Source organism: Aethalodelphis obliquidens, unplaced genomic scaffold, assembly GCF_003676395.1.
Source record: "Aethalodelphis obliquidens isolate GAN/ISIS:26980383/991018 unplaced genomic scaffold, ASM367639v1 scaffold1, whole genome shotgun sequence".
Taxonomy (NCBI): domain Eukaryota; kingdom Metazoa; phylum Chordata; class Mammalia; order Artiodactyla; family Delphinidae; genus Aethalodelphis; species Aethalodelphis obliquidens.
In genome coordinates, this window is record NW_020837945.1 from 34,628,136 (window position 1) to 34,646,312 (window position 18,177).

Sequence of the window (18,177 nt, forward strand, 5' to 3'; positions counted from 1 at the left end):
TCCCAGACTGAACCAGGAAGAAACAGAAAATATGAACAGACCAATCACAAGTAATGAAATTGAAATGTGATTAAAAATCTTCAAACAAACACAAGTCCAGGACCAGATGGCTTCACAGGTGAATTCTATCAAACATTTAGAGAAGAGCTAACACCCATCCTTCTCAAACTCTTCCAAAAAATTGCAGAGGAAGGAACACTCCCAAACTCATTCTATGAGGCCACTATCACCCTGATACCAAAACTAGACAAAGATACCACAAAAATAGAAAATTACAGAACAATATCACTGATGAATATAGATGCAAAAATCCTCAAGAAAATACTAGCAAACTGAATCGAACAATACATTAAAAGGATCATACACCATGATCAAGTGGGATTTATCCCAGGGATGCAAGGATTCTTCAATATACACAATCAATCAATGTGATACACCATATTAACAAATCGAAAAATCAAAACCATATGATCATTTCAATCGATGCAGGAAAAGCTCTTGACAAAATTCAACACCCATTTATGATAAAAACTCTCCAGAAAGTGGGCACAGAGGGAACCTCAACATAATAAAGGCCATATATGACAAACCCACAGCAAATATCATTCTCAATGGTGAACAACTGAAAGCATTTCTTCTAAGATCAGGAGCAAACAAGGATGTCCACTCTCACCACTGTTTTTCAACATAGTTTTGGAAGTCCTAGCCATGGTAATCAGAGAAGACAAAGAAATAAAAGGAATACAAATTGGAAAAGAAGAAGTAAAACTGTCACTGTTTGCCCATGACATGATACTATACATGAAGAATCCTAAAGATACCACCAGGAAACTACGAGAGCTAATCAATGAATTTGGTAAAGCTGCAGGATACAAAATTAATGCACAGAAATCTCTTCCATTCCTATACACTAATGATGAAAAATCTGAAATAGAAATTAAGGAAACACTCCCATTTACCATTGCAAGAAAAAGAATAAAATACCTAGGAATAAACCTACCTAGGGAGGCAAAAGATCTGTATGCAGAAAAGTATAAAACACTGATGAAAGAAATTAAAGATGATACAAACAGATGGAGAGATATACCATGGTCTTGGATTTGAAGAATCAATATTGTGAAAATCACTACACTACCCAAAGCAATCTACAGATTCAATGCAATCCCTATCAAATTACCACTGGCATTTTTTACAGAACTAGAACAAAAAATCTTAAAATTTGTATGGAGACACAAAAGACCCCAAATAGCCAAAGCAGTCTTGGAGGAATCAGACTCCCTGACTTCAGACTACACTACAAATTTACAGTAATCAAGACAATATGGTACTGGCACAAAAAAAGAAATATAGATCAATGGAATGGGATAGAAAGCCCAGAGATGAACCCAGGCAACTGTGTCAACTAATCTATGACAAAGGAGGCAAGGATATACAATGGAGAAAAGACAGTCCCTTCAATAAGTCATGCTGGGAAACTGGATAGCTACATGTAAAAGAATGAAATTAGAACACTCCCTAACATCATACATAAAAATAAACTCAAAAAGGATTAGAGGGCTTCCCTGGTGGCGCAGTGGTTGAGAGTCTGCCTGCCGATGCAGGGGACATGGGTTCGTGTCCTGGTCCGGGAGGATCCCGCATGCCGTGGAGTGGCTGGGCCCGTGAGCCATGGCCGCTGGGCCTGCGCGTCTGGAGCCTGTGCTCCGCAACGGGAGAGGCCAAAACAGTGAGAGGCCCGCATACCACAAAAAAAAAAATAAATAAAATAAAATAAAAAATGGATTAGAGACCTAAATGTAAAACCAGACACTATAAAACTCTTAGAGGAAAACATAGGAAGAACACTCTTTGACATAAATCACAGCAAGATCTTTTTTGATCCACCTCCTAGAGTAATGGAAATAAAAACAAAAATAAACAAATGGGACATAATGAAAGTTAAAAGCTTTTGCACAGCAAAGGAAACTATAAACAAGATGAAAAGACAACCCTCAGAATGGGAGAAAATATTTGCAAACGAATCAACAGAGAAACATTTAATCTCCAAAATATATAAACAGCTCATGCAGCTAAGTATTAAAAAAACAAACAACCCAATCCAAAAATGGGCAGAAGACCTAAATAGACATTTCTTCAAAGAAGACATACAGATGGCCAAGAAGCAAATGAAAAGCTGCTCAACATCATGAATCATTAGAGACATGCAAATCAAAACTACAATGAGGTATCACCTCACACCAGTTAGAATGGGCATCATCAGAAAATCTACAAACAACAAATGCTGGAGAGGGTGTGGAGAAAAGGGAACCCTCTTACACTGTTGGTGGGAATGTAACTTGATACAACCACTATAGAGAACAGTATGGAGGTTCCTTAAAAAACAAAAAATAGCATTACCATATGACCCAGCAATCCCACTACTGGGCATATATCCAGAGAAAACCATAATTCAAAAAGACATATGCACCCCAATGTTCACCGCAGCACTCTTTACAATAGCCAGGTCATGGAAGCAACCTAAATGCCCATCGACAGACGAATGGATAAAGAAGATGTGGTACATATATACAATGGAATATTACTCAGCCATAAAAAGGAACGAAATTGGGTCATTTGCAGAGACGTGGGTGTATCTAGAGACCGTCATACATAGTGAAGTAAGTCAGAAAGAGAAAAACAAATATAGTATATTAACGCACACATGTGGAACTTAAAAAATGGTACAGATGAACTGGTTTGCAGGACAGATATTGAGACACAGATGTAGAGAACAAACGTATGGACACCAAGGGGGGAAAGCAGCCAGCGGGGTGGTGTGATTAATTGGGCAATTGTGATTGACATATATACACTAATATGTATAAAATGGATAACTAATAAGAACCTGCTGTATAAAAAAATAAATAAAATAAAATTCAAAATAAAATAAAGTGTATTTGAGTCATCAGAATGGATGAGACCTTAAAGGTCCTTCATATAGATACAGGAAGGAATGAAGCCAAGGGCTGAACACTGGAATGGCCCATCTTTATTGGTGAGAAAGAGCAAACGAAGTAAAGAAGAAGCAACAAAACATTTGAGAAAAACAATAGGAAAGTTTAATATTCTGAAAGCCAAGAGAAGAAAAAAGTTGCAAGAAGGTAGGAGTAATCAATTGTGCCAAATGCTGCTGACAAGTAAGCTAAGAACTGATGATTGACTTTACAATGCAGAGGGCAACAGTATCCTAGACAGGAGCAGTTTCAGCAAAGTGGTGGAGTGTGTACTTGGAATGAGTTCAAGAAAGAAGAGGAGTGGAGGAATTAGAGACAGCAAGGACAGATAACTCGTTCAAGGAGAAGTCCTATGAAGAGAAACAGGTGAAGGGACCAGTATCTTTTCTGTATGTCTGGAATGCTATCTACCTACTCCCACTTCACTCCTCCCCCCAGGTAACTCTTTTTTTTAGATTTGAAAACTGTTTATCTCTTAATCATGTTTTAGATCTCAGTTGTAACATCAGTTCAGATCTAATCTAAACTGATTAGACCCCTGATTCTATGTTATTGGAGAAATCTGCCATCTTCTTCTTAGCTTTTATTACATGTGGAAATCGTAATATGTATGATTATTGGATTTATGTCTGTATGCCACCACCCTGTAAGCTCTATGTGGCAGAGACAATGTTGGACTTGTTCAACTTATGGTTATTCGGGTCAGTACCTCTCTGCATAGGACCCCTTGATGTCTTTCTGCCCAGAGAGCAATATTCCTTGGATTTCACCCTGGGAAGAAGGACAGTCCTTCCGTGGGTAGTATATATCCCACCAAGGGCCTCCTCAGTTACCTTCCTATATAAGTCAATCTCTTTCCAGAAAAGGATATGAGCTCTAGCAATAATGGCTTCCATAAGTCAGGATTTTCTGACTGAAGCTTAGGCCTCCGAACATATCACAATTTCAGCAGGCTAACTGGATATTCTGTACCAGAAATCATTTTGTGAAAAGCAATGTTAAATCAGGACAGACTCTGAGGCTTGATGAGATGAGAGTCTATGATCTTAATAAAAGAAAATGCTCAGCTTCTATTAGCTCTGTTAACCCTAAAATAGGTTATAAGACATCACACAAAATATAGAAATTCATTTCATTTTTTAAATGTTTTGTTCAAACAAGAATGGATATAATTTCTTTCATTTTACCTTGAAGCTGCAAAGAAGCTTGTGATTTGGTAACCAAAACTGGCATAGTAAGCATGTTCCATGATCGCCATCATCTGAATGCAATTGTATCCTGTATAAGCAAAGGTCAAATAGAGATTAAGAGCCACATTTTTAAAAAGTAATGAAAACAATATATAAACACAGACCCTGTTCAAAAGGCATTATATTTTACATATAATCTAGAAGATTTGGTCATTTTGAAAAGTTCTACTACTTTAACATCTTTGCTTGTCTGACCTTCTAACATAAAATCAGACAGTTAGTTCTTGAGGGTTATAGTCTAGCTATTTGAAATGTCTTCATTTTAATAAGTAATAAGTGATATGCAAATATACTTAATTTGGCTTTAGAATATTAAAGATGGCAATCTGCATATGCTAAACTTCAGTTGCACTTGTAATATTCATATCGAAGATTGTGAAAGCCAAATAAAAGTAACTGATTGCAGGCCATGTACTTTTAATTTCACCTTTTTCTTTATATTTCTCTTTTTTCTAACATAAGATATACCATACCATTGAATCCATTTTTCTACAAGGTAGCTTTTATAAAGCCAGCATTAATGCTTCCATTTTCCACTGTTTCTAGGACCTATAAAATTACTCCACAGTCATTCATGGGCACACATGTGTGCGCACGTGCACACACACACACACGTATACACACACACGTACACCCACATACATCCTTCCTTTCTCTATCTGAAAATGTTTTGCTTTAACACTAAATAAATTGACTCAAATGAACTGACTCAAAAAGATAGGTATGTATTTTTAAAAATCCTTAACACAAATATATTTATTAATGTGTTTTTAATGTAAGCAAATAATCAGAGTAGAAGAAACTTTGGTCTTTTAAAAAACTAAAAAAATCATTTTCTTCAAAGTAAAATACAGTAAAATTTTCAAATATGATTTAATTGCCTTCTGCAACATGCAAAGAAAATATTCCTATTCTGTTCTCAAAGTCTAATTCATGTCAATATAATTTCTTGTGCACATATTTTAGTACATAATTAATATTGGAACAATTACGATTCACGTTCAGAACTGAGGATTTGTAAGTTTAAAGGATAACATAAACTCCATGATTCAGAATCTGTTGAAAAGTTATTACTGTTGGCTTTACTATTAAAAAAAGAAACAAATTAACTCTATCAGGCCTGGTAGAAATATGTATATAAACTACTGCTCAATAATATAAACCAAGTATAATACTTAGTCACAAAATACAGAGTTTGTAGTTTATTTCTCTATTATGTAATCAATATTATTCTTCTGACCAAGTAACAATTTATAGCTTTTATTATACATTTTATGTCATTAACCATTCCTAAACTTACTTATGGTCAGAGTACTGGGCTAGGTAATTCAAACATAAAGATGAATAAGAAAATCCTTGTTCTGCTGAAACTTCTGCAAGATCCAGGTCATAAACAATTTATTACAGTATGAAATGAGAGACCATCTCAAGTATAACAATATTAATATAATATTTATTAAATATAATTTATATTAAATTATCCAAACATTTAATTAATTTTGGTTTCTGGAAACTGACCTCATCATCTCAGGTAATCAAGATCCCTATATAACTAAAAATTTCAACCATGAGAAACTTTTCCTCTAGCCAAAATGTGGACTGCCTACCAGAAGCAGACTAATTAAATGTAGTTTATCTTCCTGCCTAGCCACTGTAGCAGGTGTTAATATGCTGAGAAATGATAAAAAGCATTACCTATAAAAAGAAAATAACAGATCTAAAGCATTCTGAATCAATAATTCAGCAGTACACTATTCACTCTCCTGCTTGTTCCCATGAAGACAGGGTTTGTGTCATTAGAGTCCAATACAAACACCTAGACCAATGTGACTCACACAGAAAGATGCACCACAAATATCTGTCTAATAAGTCATCCAGACAGGAGCTATATATACAATGACTCTGAAACAAAATGAGTTCTAGTCACCTTACAAATGTAAGATTTTTTTCCCTAACAGACTTAAATGAACAGGCTATAACCAGTGACCACTTAAATTGATAAGAATTCTCTCCTGTAGGGCTTCCCTGGTGGTGCAGTGGTTTAGAGTCCGCCTGCCGATGCAGGGGACACGCGTTCGTGCCCTGGTCTGGGAAGATCCCACATGCCACGGAGTGGCTGGGCCCATGAGCCATGGCCCCTGAGCCTGCATGTCCGGAGCCTGTGCTCCACAACTGGAGAGGCCACAACAGTGAGAGGCCCACGTACCGCAAAAACAAAACAAAACAAAACTCTCCTGTAGAAAAGTAATTATGCTTACATATTTATCTATAATTTTGGAAGTCATCATTTCACATTAAAATTGAAATTGGAATAATATCTTGAATTCTTATGTTCTATCTTATTCCATTTCTCTTTTCTATGCTATCACTATTACAGGGCAATTTGAGAAGCCTAAAATAACATGCATTTCTATTACATATTTAATCTCTTAACACAATAAAAGAGACACTTGTAATTAGCTTCTCTAGTAAGAGAACAGACTCATTAAAATTTTATCTGAATAAAAATCAGAGTTATTACTTACCAAGGTCTGTGATTCTTGGTAGTATATTGCATGTAAAATGTTTATAAGAAGCTATTTTTCCTTCATAGGAAGAAATTCCCACATGAGATTCATAAATTCGTAGACCTCTTGGCTTCTTTGGTTTGGAATGCTTAAACTATAGAATATTAAAATTACATATAGAATTAAGCCAAAACTGCAGGTATGACACTAACAGATTAAGCATGTTAAATGAAATGATGAATTAACTCAGTCAAACACTTTGAAACTACTTTCACATATAAAAGGCACTGGCTGCCTCCATTAAACTTTCTTTTGAAAAAAAAAATCCTTTTTCGGATCATGGTAATAGACCTATTTGAAAAGAGTAGTCATGCGATGGCTCATGCCTTATCACTGAGTGAAGATGTATTTTGAGCCTAAGCCTTAGAGAAAACATAAGAACTGTGAAATGCATACATAATTATTAAATGCAAAGCATTTATCAACAAGCTTCGATAACTTAAAGGACAGAAAAGTGAGCTCCAAGATACCTATAACTCTTATCAATAAGACAGGCTTAAAAAATTACCCTGATTAATACATTCATGAGATGTCTTGACTATTCGTTGTTCCTAAGGACACTGATCCTGCTTCAAGTCCATGACAGTGAGAAATATTACACCACTGGAGAGTCTTTGATTAATCAGAAATTGTAGTTAAAATTTTTAAAAATCAGTATCCCTTATAGGTCAGTACATAGAGACTTAGTGTTCTTCCCCCGCCCACAACTTCAGAAACACACGATAAAACAAAAACTCACTTTTATATTTTATTGGCTACACATGATGGACATATATATATGTATATATATATATGTATATATATATAGCAAATGAGTACATTATGATGTAAAATATTAAACCGGTGGTGAAGAGAGAAGTTGAACATTACAATAAAAGTTATAAAAGTAAAAATTAATTTTCCTAGAAATACTGGAACATGCATTTATTTAAAGAGTTGTTGTTCTCACTTTATATGGGTGTTCTGGATCCCAGTGTATCCAATCATAATTCACATTATCACTGTCACGAGTCACGTACTTCGCCCACGGTGAAATACGATACAAGATCTCTCCACTTTTACTCCTAATAACAACCTAAAAAGAGAACAAGATATTATTGCCTTAAAATACTTTCAAAACTCTAAGATAACGCATGATACTCTATGAGCACTGTGACAAGTAAGAAAAGGAGGAATGATCTTAAGAACCGAAACTGCCTTCCAGATGTGTGACCTTAAGGATGTTTAAATTCTATGGACCTTGCTCTCCTCATCTGCCATGGTATATGATCCCTAAAGTCATTTCCAGCTTGAATATTTTATGATTCTCTGGCAATTTTCATCATTGCCAACCAACCATTATAGTAGTTAATTAAAGTAAGCATACAGTAGATAGGAAAAAGACATGAATATTATTGGAAGCTACCGTCAATAAATCAATCAACAGAAGGAACTGATCCTGGTATATTTTTTAAAAAGTCATAAGTTATATCACCATCTCTTCCTTTTCCTTTTCATAGCAATTAATGATAACATGGGTTTTGACTAATAATTGTATTATAATACACACAAACACACACACTACCCTACAAACATTTTCCACTTCTCAATTTCTTCTACACCTTATTCCAAGTATGCTTTACCATATGAAACCAAACATTTTCCTTTTTAACCATTTGTTCCTATATTTGCCAATAGTATCACTATTGCTATCAGTATAAAAAATAACAATAAAAATGCAGGGCTTCCCTGGTGGCGCAGTGGTTGACAGTCCGCCTGCCGATGCAGTGGACATGGGTTCGTGCCCCGGTCCGGGAAGATCCCACATGCTGCGGAGCGGCTGGGCCCGTGAGCCAGGGCCGCTGAGCCTGCGCGTCCGGAGCCTGTGCTCCGCAGCGGGAGAGGCCACAACAGTGAGAGGCCTGCGTACCGCAAAAAAAAAAAAAAAAAAAATGCAAAGGCAACTTTTACGGAATCCACCAGTTTAGACTTAGTACTGAATAGAGGGCTTTGAATTTATCAGCATGGTTAAATAGTGAACAGAGCTTCCAGGTATAGCTTTTTAAAGTTTTTTTTTTAATTAATTAAACCTTCTAAGAGTAGGTAGAGTGTGACAAAAAATGTTCAGATCAGTAGCTGATCTGAATGCTGAATGATCAATATGCTCTCAGCATTGAGAAAGAATATATTCTTTGGTCTCCTTTAATAGAGAAAAGCTCAAGTATGCATAATTCTTGGTCATTAAATATTTGTAGAATGTTTTATAGTTTAGAAAGGGCTTTCATAGTCATATCTCACTTGATTCCAGAGAATTCTTTTTTTTTGCTGTACGCGGGCCTCTCACTGCTGTGGCCTCTCGCGCTGCGGAGCACAGGCTCCGGACGCGCAGGCTCAGCGGCCATGGCTCATGGGCCCAGCCGCTCCGCGGCATGTGGGATCTTCCCGGACCGGGACACGAACGCGTGTCCCCTGCATCGGCAGGCGGACTCTCAACCACTGAGCCACCAGGGAAGCCCCCAGAGAATCTTTATAACCCAAATATTAAGTGAGTAGCCAGAAGCCCCAAAGTCACCAACTGGCAGAACCAAAAGCTAAGCAGAGCTTCTGATACTCACTTCCTTTTTCTTAACAGGCTTTAATGGCACTTCCTTCATATACAGAAAAAGAATAAATCATGATTTAAGGAGGAGGGGACAGGTGAGTGGTGAAAAGGAACATCTAGCTTACATGAGCTCAATTCTATCTCCTTAGTTGTGCCTCCCACTTATTAAAGCCCATCACAACTAAGTGTTTCTATTATTCAAATAGTAATCACAAAACATGAATGAATAGGATCAACCCAGTCCCGGAGTATTTTATCCCCCAAAATATGTCCCTTAAGTCACATAACTTTCTAGTATAATACACACAGGAATATATTTGAGAAAAGGCTTTTTATTCACTCATCAACCCAGGACAGGTAATGGGGAAATAAAATACCAGAAATCAGTTTTCAATGGATAGCACCCTGCCTAATCCATCCACCTATCTTTTCTCTTGTTTGCAAATGGCTCTACAACCCCTCCAAAGGATGATCATGAACCAATAAGTATTTTTCAAGGTGTCTGCTGGCAGAGAGCATATTTGAAACTTTAAGCAAAGAACATGAAGAATTTCCTTATGCTGAATATAATTTCCACATTCTTTGGAACATTAACTTATTTATCTTGCTGTACACATGAATGTCTTCAGAGGGTACTGAGTGATGGAAGTTGGAAGGAACAGTCCTTCTATGGGTCTTTCTCACTCCTACATGTTTTGCTGGGTACAGCAAGAATATAAGGTCCTACTGATGACAGAGGCCATTTCTCAGAGTTGTGATTGTAGCAAGCAACCCTGAGGAATGAGATAATGTCTCCCTTGAAGACAATGGACAGCTTTCCTTACTGCTTGCTATAAAAGAAATCATTCCTCAAGGTAAATACTCCTCACCTATGAGGCAAACTAGCTGTGTGCATAGCATCCATCTAGACCCTATAGTGTCACCCCTATAAGACTTAGAAAGCAAGGGGAACTAATGCAAGTATGATGCACATCCTGTGCCATGAGTAATAAAGTCATTTATCTCTGACTCAGGAGTCCTGTGTTTTCTGCCAGGATCCACGAAACAGTAACAGGTTAACTTATGAGCTTGAAGGTACGGCAAAATCAAATCCTACACCTGACAATGGATGACTTACTCATTTTGAATGACTTCAATATTTTTGTTACCAAAAGTTCTATTTCTTCATTTCTATTAGTGTTTTATATTAGACATTTTTGTTCATCATTTTTATTAATTTTGCTTCTTGGGGTAGAAACTTTTAATTATCTAATTCCTTCCTTTTTTCTTAGCAATAAAATCAGAGCCTGGATCCTTGAATGATACGTAAAACAAAGCTTCCCACCACATCTAGAACACTTCACTGTAATCATTACATAAATGGTAAATTCACTTCTCTATTCTTTAGGCTCCTGAATTTTGAATGTATTTTTGCTATAGCAGTTTAGATTTTACTAATAAACACACTTGCCAACAGTACCCACCTTACCTCACCTTTGATTTACTGTTCCTAAGTTGCTGTGATAACAAATAAGAGTATTATAGTAAATCTAAATAACCCAAACTTGAGAGACCTTCCAATGAGTAAAAAATATAACCTTCTAGACTAAATTTTGCTCCTGAAACGTTTTAGGGGGGAGAAAGGGGAGAGATGAGTGTATTTACTGAATTTGTGCTCTCTTGAGTTCAGATTCAGATTTTTTAGATAAAACTTTATATCATTTAATTTACAACCTCAAAATAGAACATGTTATATAGCAAATTGAAAAGAAAGCTCTAGCTTGATTGATCTTTCAATGATAGTAAGTCTAATAGCTGATGGGTAGAAGAATTCACTTGGTACTAGCAAACTGAAAGTCTCATACACTACTAGTATGAGTATAAAATAGTATGAACATTCTAAATAGCAATTTGGCAATATGATCAAAAATTCAAAAAACAGTAATTCTCAATGACTCAGCAATTCTAATTATAGATGTTTGCCCTGTAGAAATAATCAGAGAAGTGCCCAAAGAACTATATTCTTATCTATTAATCTTAGTGTTACTTTTATTAGCAAAAAGTGAATGACTGAATAGTGTATGCTTGTTAACAATTATACCACTGAATTATATTGAAGGTTGCAAGAAAATTCTTTCAAGTTATAAAAAAGAATGTATTGCACCTTCCTAATGTACATATATACAAATGGTTGCCTATGGATAGAGAAATTATTAATAGCTTTTATTTTCCAGTTGTATCTTTCTATATTGTTATCAATTCATTTCACTTGTAGAGCTTCTATAAATCAGAAAAAATAAGTATTCTGATAAGAATTGCAAATAGATGAATTATACAATTGTGTACATATTTGTGGACCTGTGCTACCAAGTTCCATATATATGTGTGTATATACATACACTTTAAATATATTGACACAGTGTTAAACATAAAACTTTAAAAAGTATATTAGGGAATTCCCTGGTGGTCCAGTGGTTAGGACTCCATGCTTTCACTGCTGAAGGCTCAGGTTCAATACCTGGTAAGGGAACTCAGATCCCACAAGTCGTGCGGCCAAAAAAACTAAAAAGTATATTAATATCACCACATATCACTCCAATAAAAAATATACATAAAATCACTTTAAAGAAATATACTAATGAAAATAATATCATGACGAACTTTTGTAGGGCAAATTGATAATTTGTGTAACATTTTATAACATGGTAAAAATGTCATTAGGCTCCTTTTCTAATGAGCCAAATTATCTCTTTGACTTATGGGAGGTTAACATCAAAAGACATTATTAAATTAAATAAAGAAGTGAATAAAATAAACCTCTACCTGTGCAAAAGTCAAATTGACTTAGTGAACTGTATGAAGTCAAATTTTATTTAGAAAATGACATTTAAAACTCAAATATACAATATAAGAAACAGTTTGGTAAAATAGTGAAGACCTAAAAAATTGTGTTTGTGCGTGTATATTCATTCAATCTAGGAATATCTTTTGAAATGGTTCTTGTCAAAGACTATTGTTCCTTTGGACCAAAAAATCACTGAGATAAGATGCTCCTCAGGTGGCTAACAATTTTATATGAAAATAGTGGATGTGTTCAGCTGGTTAGAAGTGGTAGGATACTCTGGAAAATGGTATTGCATGTAACTCTGGGTTTCAAGACTGAACGTGTAGAAGATGAAAAGAAAAGGCACAGATATTGAAAAATATAATTTGATTTGCCCAGATTATACTACCAAAATCACAACAACATGCTATGAAGGAAAAAAATTATTAATAAAGATAACTATTTAGTAGGGTACAGGTCAAAATAAATAAGCAATAAAAGTGATTTCTAATTTATGAAGCAATGTTATATCCTCCTCCTTTAAATTACCTCTAATTTATATAATAATATCTAACGTAATTGATACTATATGTAATATGTATATAAGTATATAATATGTAAAATATATAATTGATATTATATACATATTTTTTATACAATGGGTACAGTCATACCAACATGCAACGCTAAATATCAGTATTCTGTTGTGTGTGTTTAAAATGTGACAAAAAATACGTGTGTGTATATAGAGAAAGAAATACATACGTATAGAACATATAATACTTTTAAGTAATTTTTAGAAGTGAGTGGGACAAAAATAAAACAGAGCATTAGAAAAAGTAATCACAAGTTTATAATTAAGTAGAAAAATAAGTGATATTCCAGAGGAGAATCTGATGGTTCTACCAATGACCAAAATCCTGAAGAAATAAATATGTGCTTTTAATATTTACAATTAACATAGCATAAACATTTTTAATGCATAGATATAAATATTAAAACTTTAAAATACCTTAATATAATTTAAAAAGAAGTTCTTAAATCTCATTTTAATTCAACTAAAATTTTATGACTAACCTTTGTTAAAAACTAGAACATAGGGCTTTCCTGGTGGCACAGTGGTTGAGAGTCCGCCTGCCGATGCAGGGGACACGGGTTCGTGCCCCGGTCCGGGAAGATCCCACATGCCGCAGAGCGGCTGGGCGCATGAGCCATGGCCACTGAGACTGCGCGTCCAGAGCCTGTGCTCCACAACGGGAGAGGTCACAGCAGTGAGAGGCCCACGTACCGCAAAAAACAAAACAAAACCAAAAAAAAGGACATAGGGAATTCGCTGGTGGTCCAGTGGTTAGGACTCCATGCTTCCACTGCAGGGGGAACTAAGATCTCGCATGACACAGCACAGCCAAAAAAATTTAAAAATTAAAAAAAAAAAATAGGACGTACGAGTATAAATTTTTTTCAGTTTTGTTTGTTTGTTATCCTTGCTTGGGCCAATTTTAAGATTCAGTAAGGTTACTTAAGAAAGAATCTCTTTATCATTTTGAGAGGCTGAAAAATGGCCTCTCATTTCATATGTTCATATCCTACGTCTCTAGAATCTGTGAATGATAATTTATATAGCAAAAAATGGGTCTTTGCAGATGTAATTAAAGTAAAGATCTTAAAATGGAAAGATTGTTCAGATTTTCCAGGAGGGCAATCACATATATCCTTATAAGAAGGAGGCTGAGGGATAATCTACACATAGACAGGAGAGAAAAAAGCAATGTAACCAAAGAGGCAAAGACCGGAGTGATGCAGACACTAGCCAAGGAATGTCAGCAGCCACCAGAAGCTGGAAATAGAAAGGAATAGATTCTCCCCAGATGGAGTATGTTTCTGCCAACACCTTGATTTCAGCCCAGTGATACTGATTTTTAACTTCTGGCTTCTAAAACTGCGACAGAAAAAATTTCTGTTGTTTAAAAGACACCAAATCTGTGCAACCACCATAGGAAACGATATAGAAATAAAGAAAAAAATGGAGGCAATCACTCTTCTAAGAATAAAATGTAATGTACTTAAATTTAGTTAAATCTTGTCAGTGTCAGAAAGAGTTGAAAAAGTTATCTTAATGAGTAGTCTAAATAACACATTTTATCTCTTATTAACTTCCTACTCCCAAAAAGTAGACCAACATATACCAATGCATTTCAGTGACCTTCATTAAACAAAGTAAGTCCTTGACAATTCTCAGGAAAAGCAAACTCATTCAGAATAAACGTTGCTGAGCTTCAGAACTGATAGGAGGGCCTTCAAAAAAGTGAATTTGTAATACGCAGTTTTTACTGCTAGCCTACTGTCATGTAATTATTTTCAGGGGTTGAACAAAAAAGAGTCAGTCTTTACATGATGCAAATAAAAGTTCTAAATTTTCCATAAGGAGAAGCTAAGGAGCTATTTTTTCTACCTAATACCTGATGTCCATCAGCAGAAGAATGGATAAAGAAGATGTGGTATGTATATACAACGGAATATTACTCAGCCATAAAAAGGAACAAACTTGTACAATTTGCAGAGACATGAACAGACCTGGAGACTGTCATACAGAGTGAAGTAAGTCAGAAAGAGAAAAACAAACATCGTATAATATCACTTATATGTAGAATCTAGAAAAACGATACAGATGAACTTATTTGCAAAGCAGAAATAGACATAGACGTAGAGAATGGATGTATGGCTACCAGCGGGGAAAGGGAGGTGGGATGAACTGGGAGAATGGGATTGACATATATACACTACTATGTATAAAATTGATAACTAATGAGAACCCACTGTATTGCACAGGAAACTATATGCAGTGCTCTGTGGTGACGTAAATGGGAAGGAAATCCAAAAAAGAGGGGATATATGTATACTTATAGCTGATTCACTTTGCTTCACAGCAGAAACTAACACAACATTGCAAAACAACTAAACTCCAATAAAAATTAATTTTAAAAAACAGAGATGGGGCTATTTAAATAAATAGATGATCAGTTGTCAATAATAATACTAATTTTTCATTCTGCATTTTCTAATTAGGAATATCAGAAACACTATCTGATATTAAAAGGCTATTTATTTCATTGTGAACTTGAGTTTATATTTCAAGTAATGAGAAAAGAAAACCAAGAAACCAATAAAAGTATCATGGCAGTTTTCTAATAATAATAAGGTCCTGATATACGAATGACCACTTTGTGGATATACTTTCTTAAAACTACATATAATTGATCGGTAAAATTATATAAACTGGGGTTATATATGAGCTATAACTGACATTACCATTATTTAGATATTGAGCCTGCTATAGTAACCAAATAAAATTACTCTGTCTCTTGAAAATTTTTAAATTTCGTTTAATTTTTTCTAGATATTAAAGTTCATACATTTTGGAGGTCTCCATCTTTGTTTCATAATCTACTTCATAATTTTCAATTAAACAAACAACCTGACACAAGCCATGTGCATATAAAGTTATCATAAAAAGTTGTCACATCCTGGTGATGTCCTTTACATCTACAACGTTCAGGGATTGAGGGAAGTGAAAAAGAGATTAAGTGATTAGATTAAGCCCCCTAAGCTCTTTGGATACTGGACACTATCCAAAAGAAGAGAAAGAAAAGGCAATATCCTTGCTAGTAGCTTGATGAAGAAAAGAAACAAATCAGTTGAACTTCAAAAGCAATAACCTATTGATGAAAAAAAAAATAACCTATTGATGAATTTTCACTGGCTCCCATTATTTTTGCTTTGTATAAAATTTCTTATTTTAAAACATGCCATCACAATTCAGGTTTTTTTTTTCTTTAATAAGAAATTTTCCAAGGTTAAATCCTATAACAACAGCTTGATTAGGAAGAGTTAAAGGATTTCACTAACAAAAACGAAGCCACTAATTAAAGAAAAAAAACTTTCCTTACAAGAAAAGATTAAGTATACTAGCTATGAAAAATAAATTTGTAACATGACAAAAAGTATCATACCAAATTATATCAAACTTTTGCATAAAGGACACCAATGTATGGAATAAAAAGAGATTAATTTTGAGGTATAGTACTCATGGCTACTTTACTCCTGATTTAACAACAATTAGAATTACAGAGATATAAACATTCACTTCTGTAATACTTACACAAGGGAGAGAAAAAACTGAAGAATATTGCCAAAAAGAAATAAATGAAGATCAGTAGCTGCTTCTTCTAAAAGCAGGTCCTTATTTAGAATGATTTAGAGAGACAGATGCTCCTGTACCTATAAAAAGCAGTATTACTCCCATAGGGTTCCATCCCAGTTCCCCAACCTTCTAGTCTAGTTAAGAAGTATTAAAACTATAATATTTTTTCTGTTTCTGTCTTTTGACTGAGGAAAATCTTTAATGAAATAAAGAAACAACTAAGTAGAACTGATAAAGTGTTTGCTGCATTTCAAGTACATTACCTGAACAAAAATCTTATAAAGTGAGGTCACTACAAAAAGACAAAATCCAAAGGGATTATGTGAGATTTAGGACGCAGGCACTGAAAATGATATCCCTGAGCAAGTGAGAATAACTACTCCTAAGTGAAAAGAATAGGAACAATGCTGAAATGTTGTAATCAGGTAAAGATTGATTAGGTGTCTTAGATGAGAAAACAGATGAATTACACATGATATAAAAATATAGGATTTAAACTTCCAAGATATTGGAAGATCAATATAGTAATAAAAGAAAAAAGCTATGAAAAGGGGGAAAAATCAGTGAGTTTTCATTACTGAAGAAGTGTGCTTCAAAGAGACTCATCCATGTGCAGTGAAGGCTAGAATTCTATTAAGTAAATAGAGTTATGATCTGGTATAACACCAACAAAAAAAATCTTAAAAAGTATTTTTAGAAGCGCTAGATGGGAGAGGTACTATCATAAGATGAGTTAAAACTCTCTTTAAAATATTTCATTAGGTATAATTATAAAAGTCCATATGGTGATAAATTGAATCATTTGAAAAAAAGAATATGATTCTTAAGCAATCACTCTAAGTGCCATTGCAATGAAGTAAAATATAAAATGTGAGGGCTGGGGAGAAATAATTTACCCCTTAAGGGAAATGTAGAGAAATTCCAGGAACTAGATACAGAATATGTAATTCTAAAAAATCATAAGATCTTTTGCGAAAACATGTAATTATATATTTAATATACATTGAGATTATCTCTAAGAATATAATTGACAACTATTAAATAAAGAAAACAGTTAATAATGAAAAGAATTCAGAGTTACACTTAAATATTCTTTATAAATTAAGGTTTCATAATACAGAGTGCAACACTATCACTCTTTTCTTCCACGAACGTCACATATTTCTCCAGGTGCAGGTGGTATTAGGGGAAGAACTACAAATAGGTATGTATGAATTAGGAAACACATAGTACACACATCATATGAGAAATTGATTAGGCAGACAGTATAATGGGAAATAGAACATGACTACATGTGAGATATGAAACTCAACATATGCATTTGGATAATTTCTTGTTAACTGATAGACAGTGACGATGGGAAGAAGTAGTGGTAAATAATAGGAGTCTTCACAATAGAGCTATTTACTTTAAACCTTCGTAGCTGAAGTGTATTTAAATTATTAAACATAGATATTTCCATCTTACATAGATAGCGAAGGCACAGAACAGCAAATGAACTTGGTGATCTCCAAGTGTGACAAGCTCTCTGGAGAAGCAGGGAAACTTCTCTGACAGTGCAGTCAATAAAGCACACAGGTCAGGGAATTACCCACCTGACTTCTGCATAAGGCTCAGAGAATAACCATGTGCTGAGGTGCAGTGACCTATGGTTCACTGTTTTCAAATATGTACATATATATTTCATAAAATAAATATTATATATAATATATATGTGTATGTATATATGTTACATACACACACACACACACACACACACACACACACACACACACACACACA

At 34.6% G+C, this 18,177-nt stretch overlaps 1 protein-coding gene across 1 annotated transcript in view; it reads right to left on the reverse strand.

Moving 5' to 3' along the window:
• The window catches only part of GBE1 (1,4-alpha-glucan branching enzyme 1), a 291,610-nt gene that overhangs the window by 144,158 nt on the left and 129,275 nt on the right, over positions 1–18,177 (reverse strand). The window contains exons 4-6 of the mRNA XM_027102661.1: positions 7,760–7,885; positions 6,769–6,904; positions 4,181–4,271 (exon numbers count right to left, since the gene is read on the reverse strand). Of these exons, the coding sequence (XP_026958462.1) occupies positions 4,181–4,271; positions 6,769–6,904; positions 7,760–7,885 (353 nt within the window). The remainder of the gene's footprint in view (positions 1–4,180; positions 4,272–6,768; positions 6,905–7,759; positions 7,886–18,177) is intronic.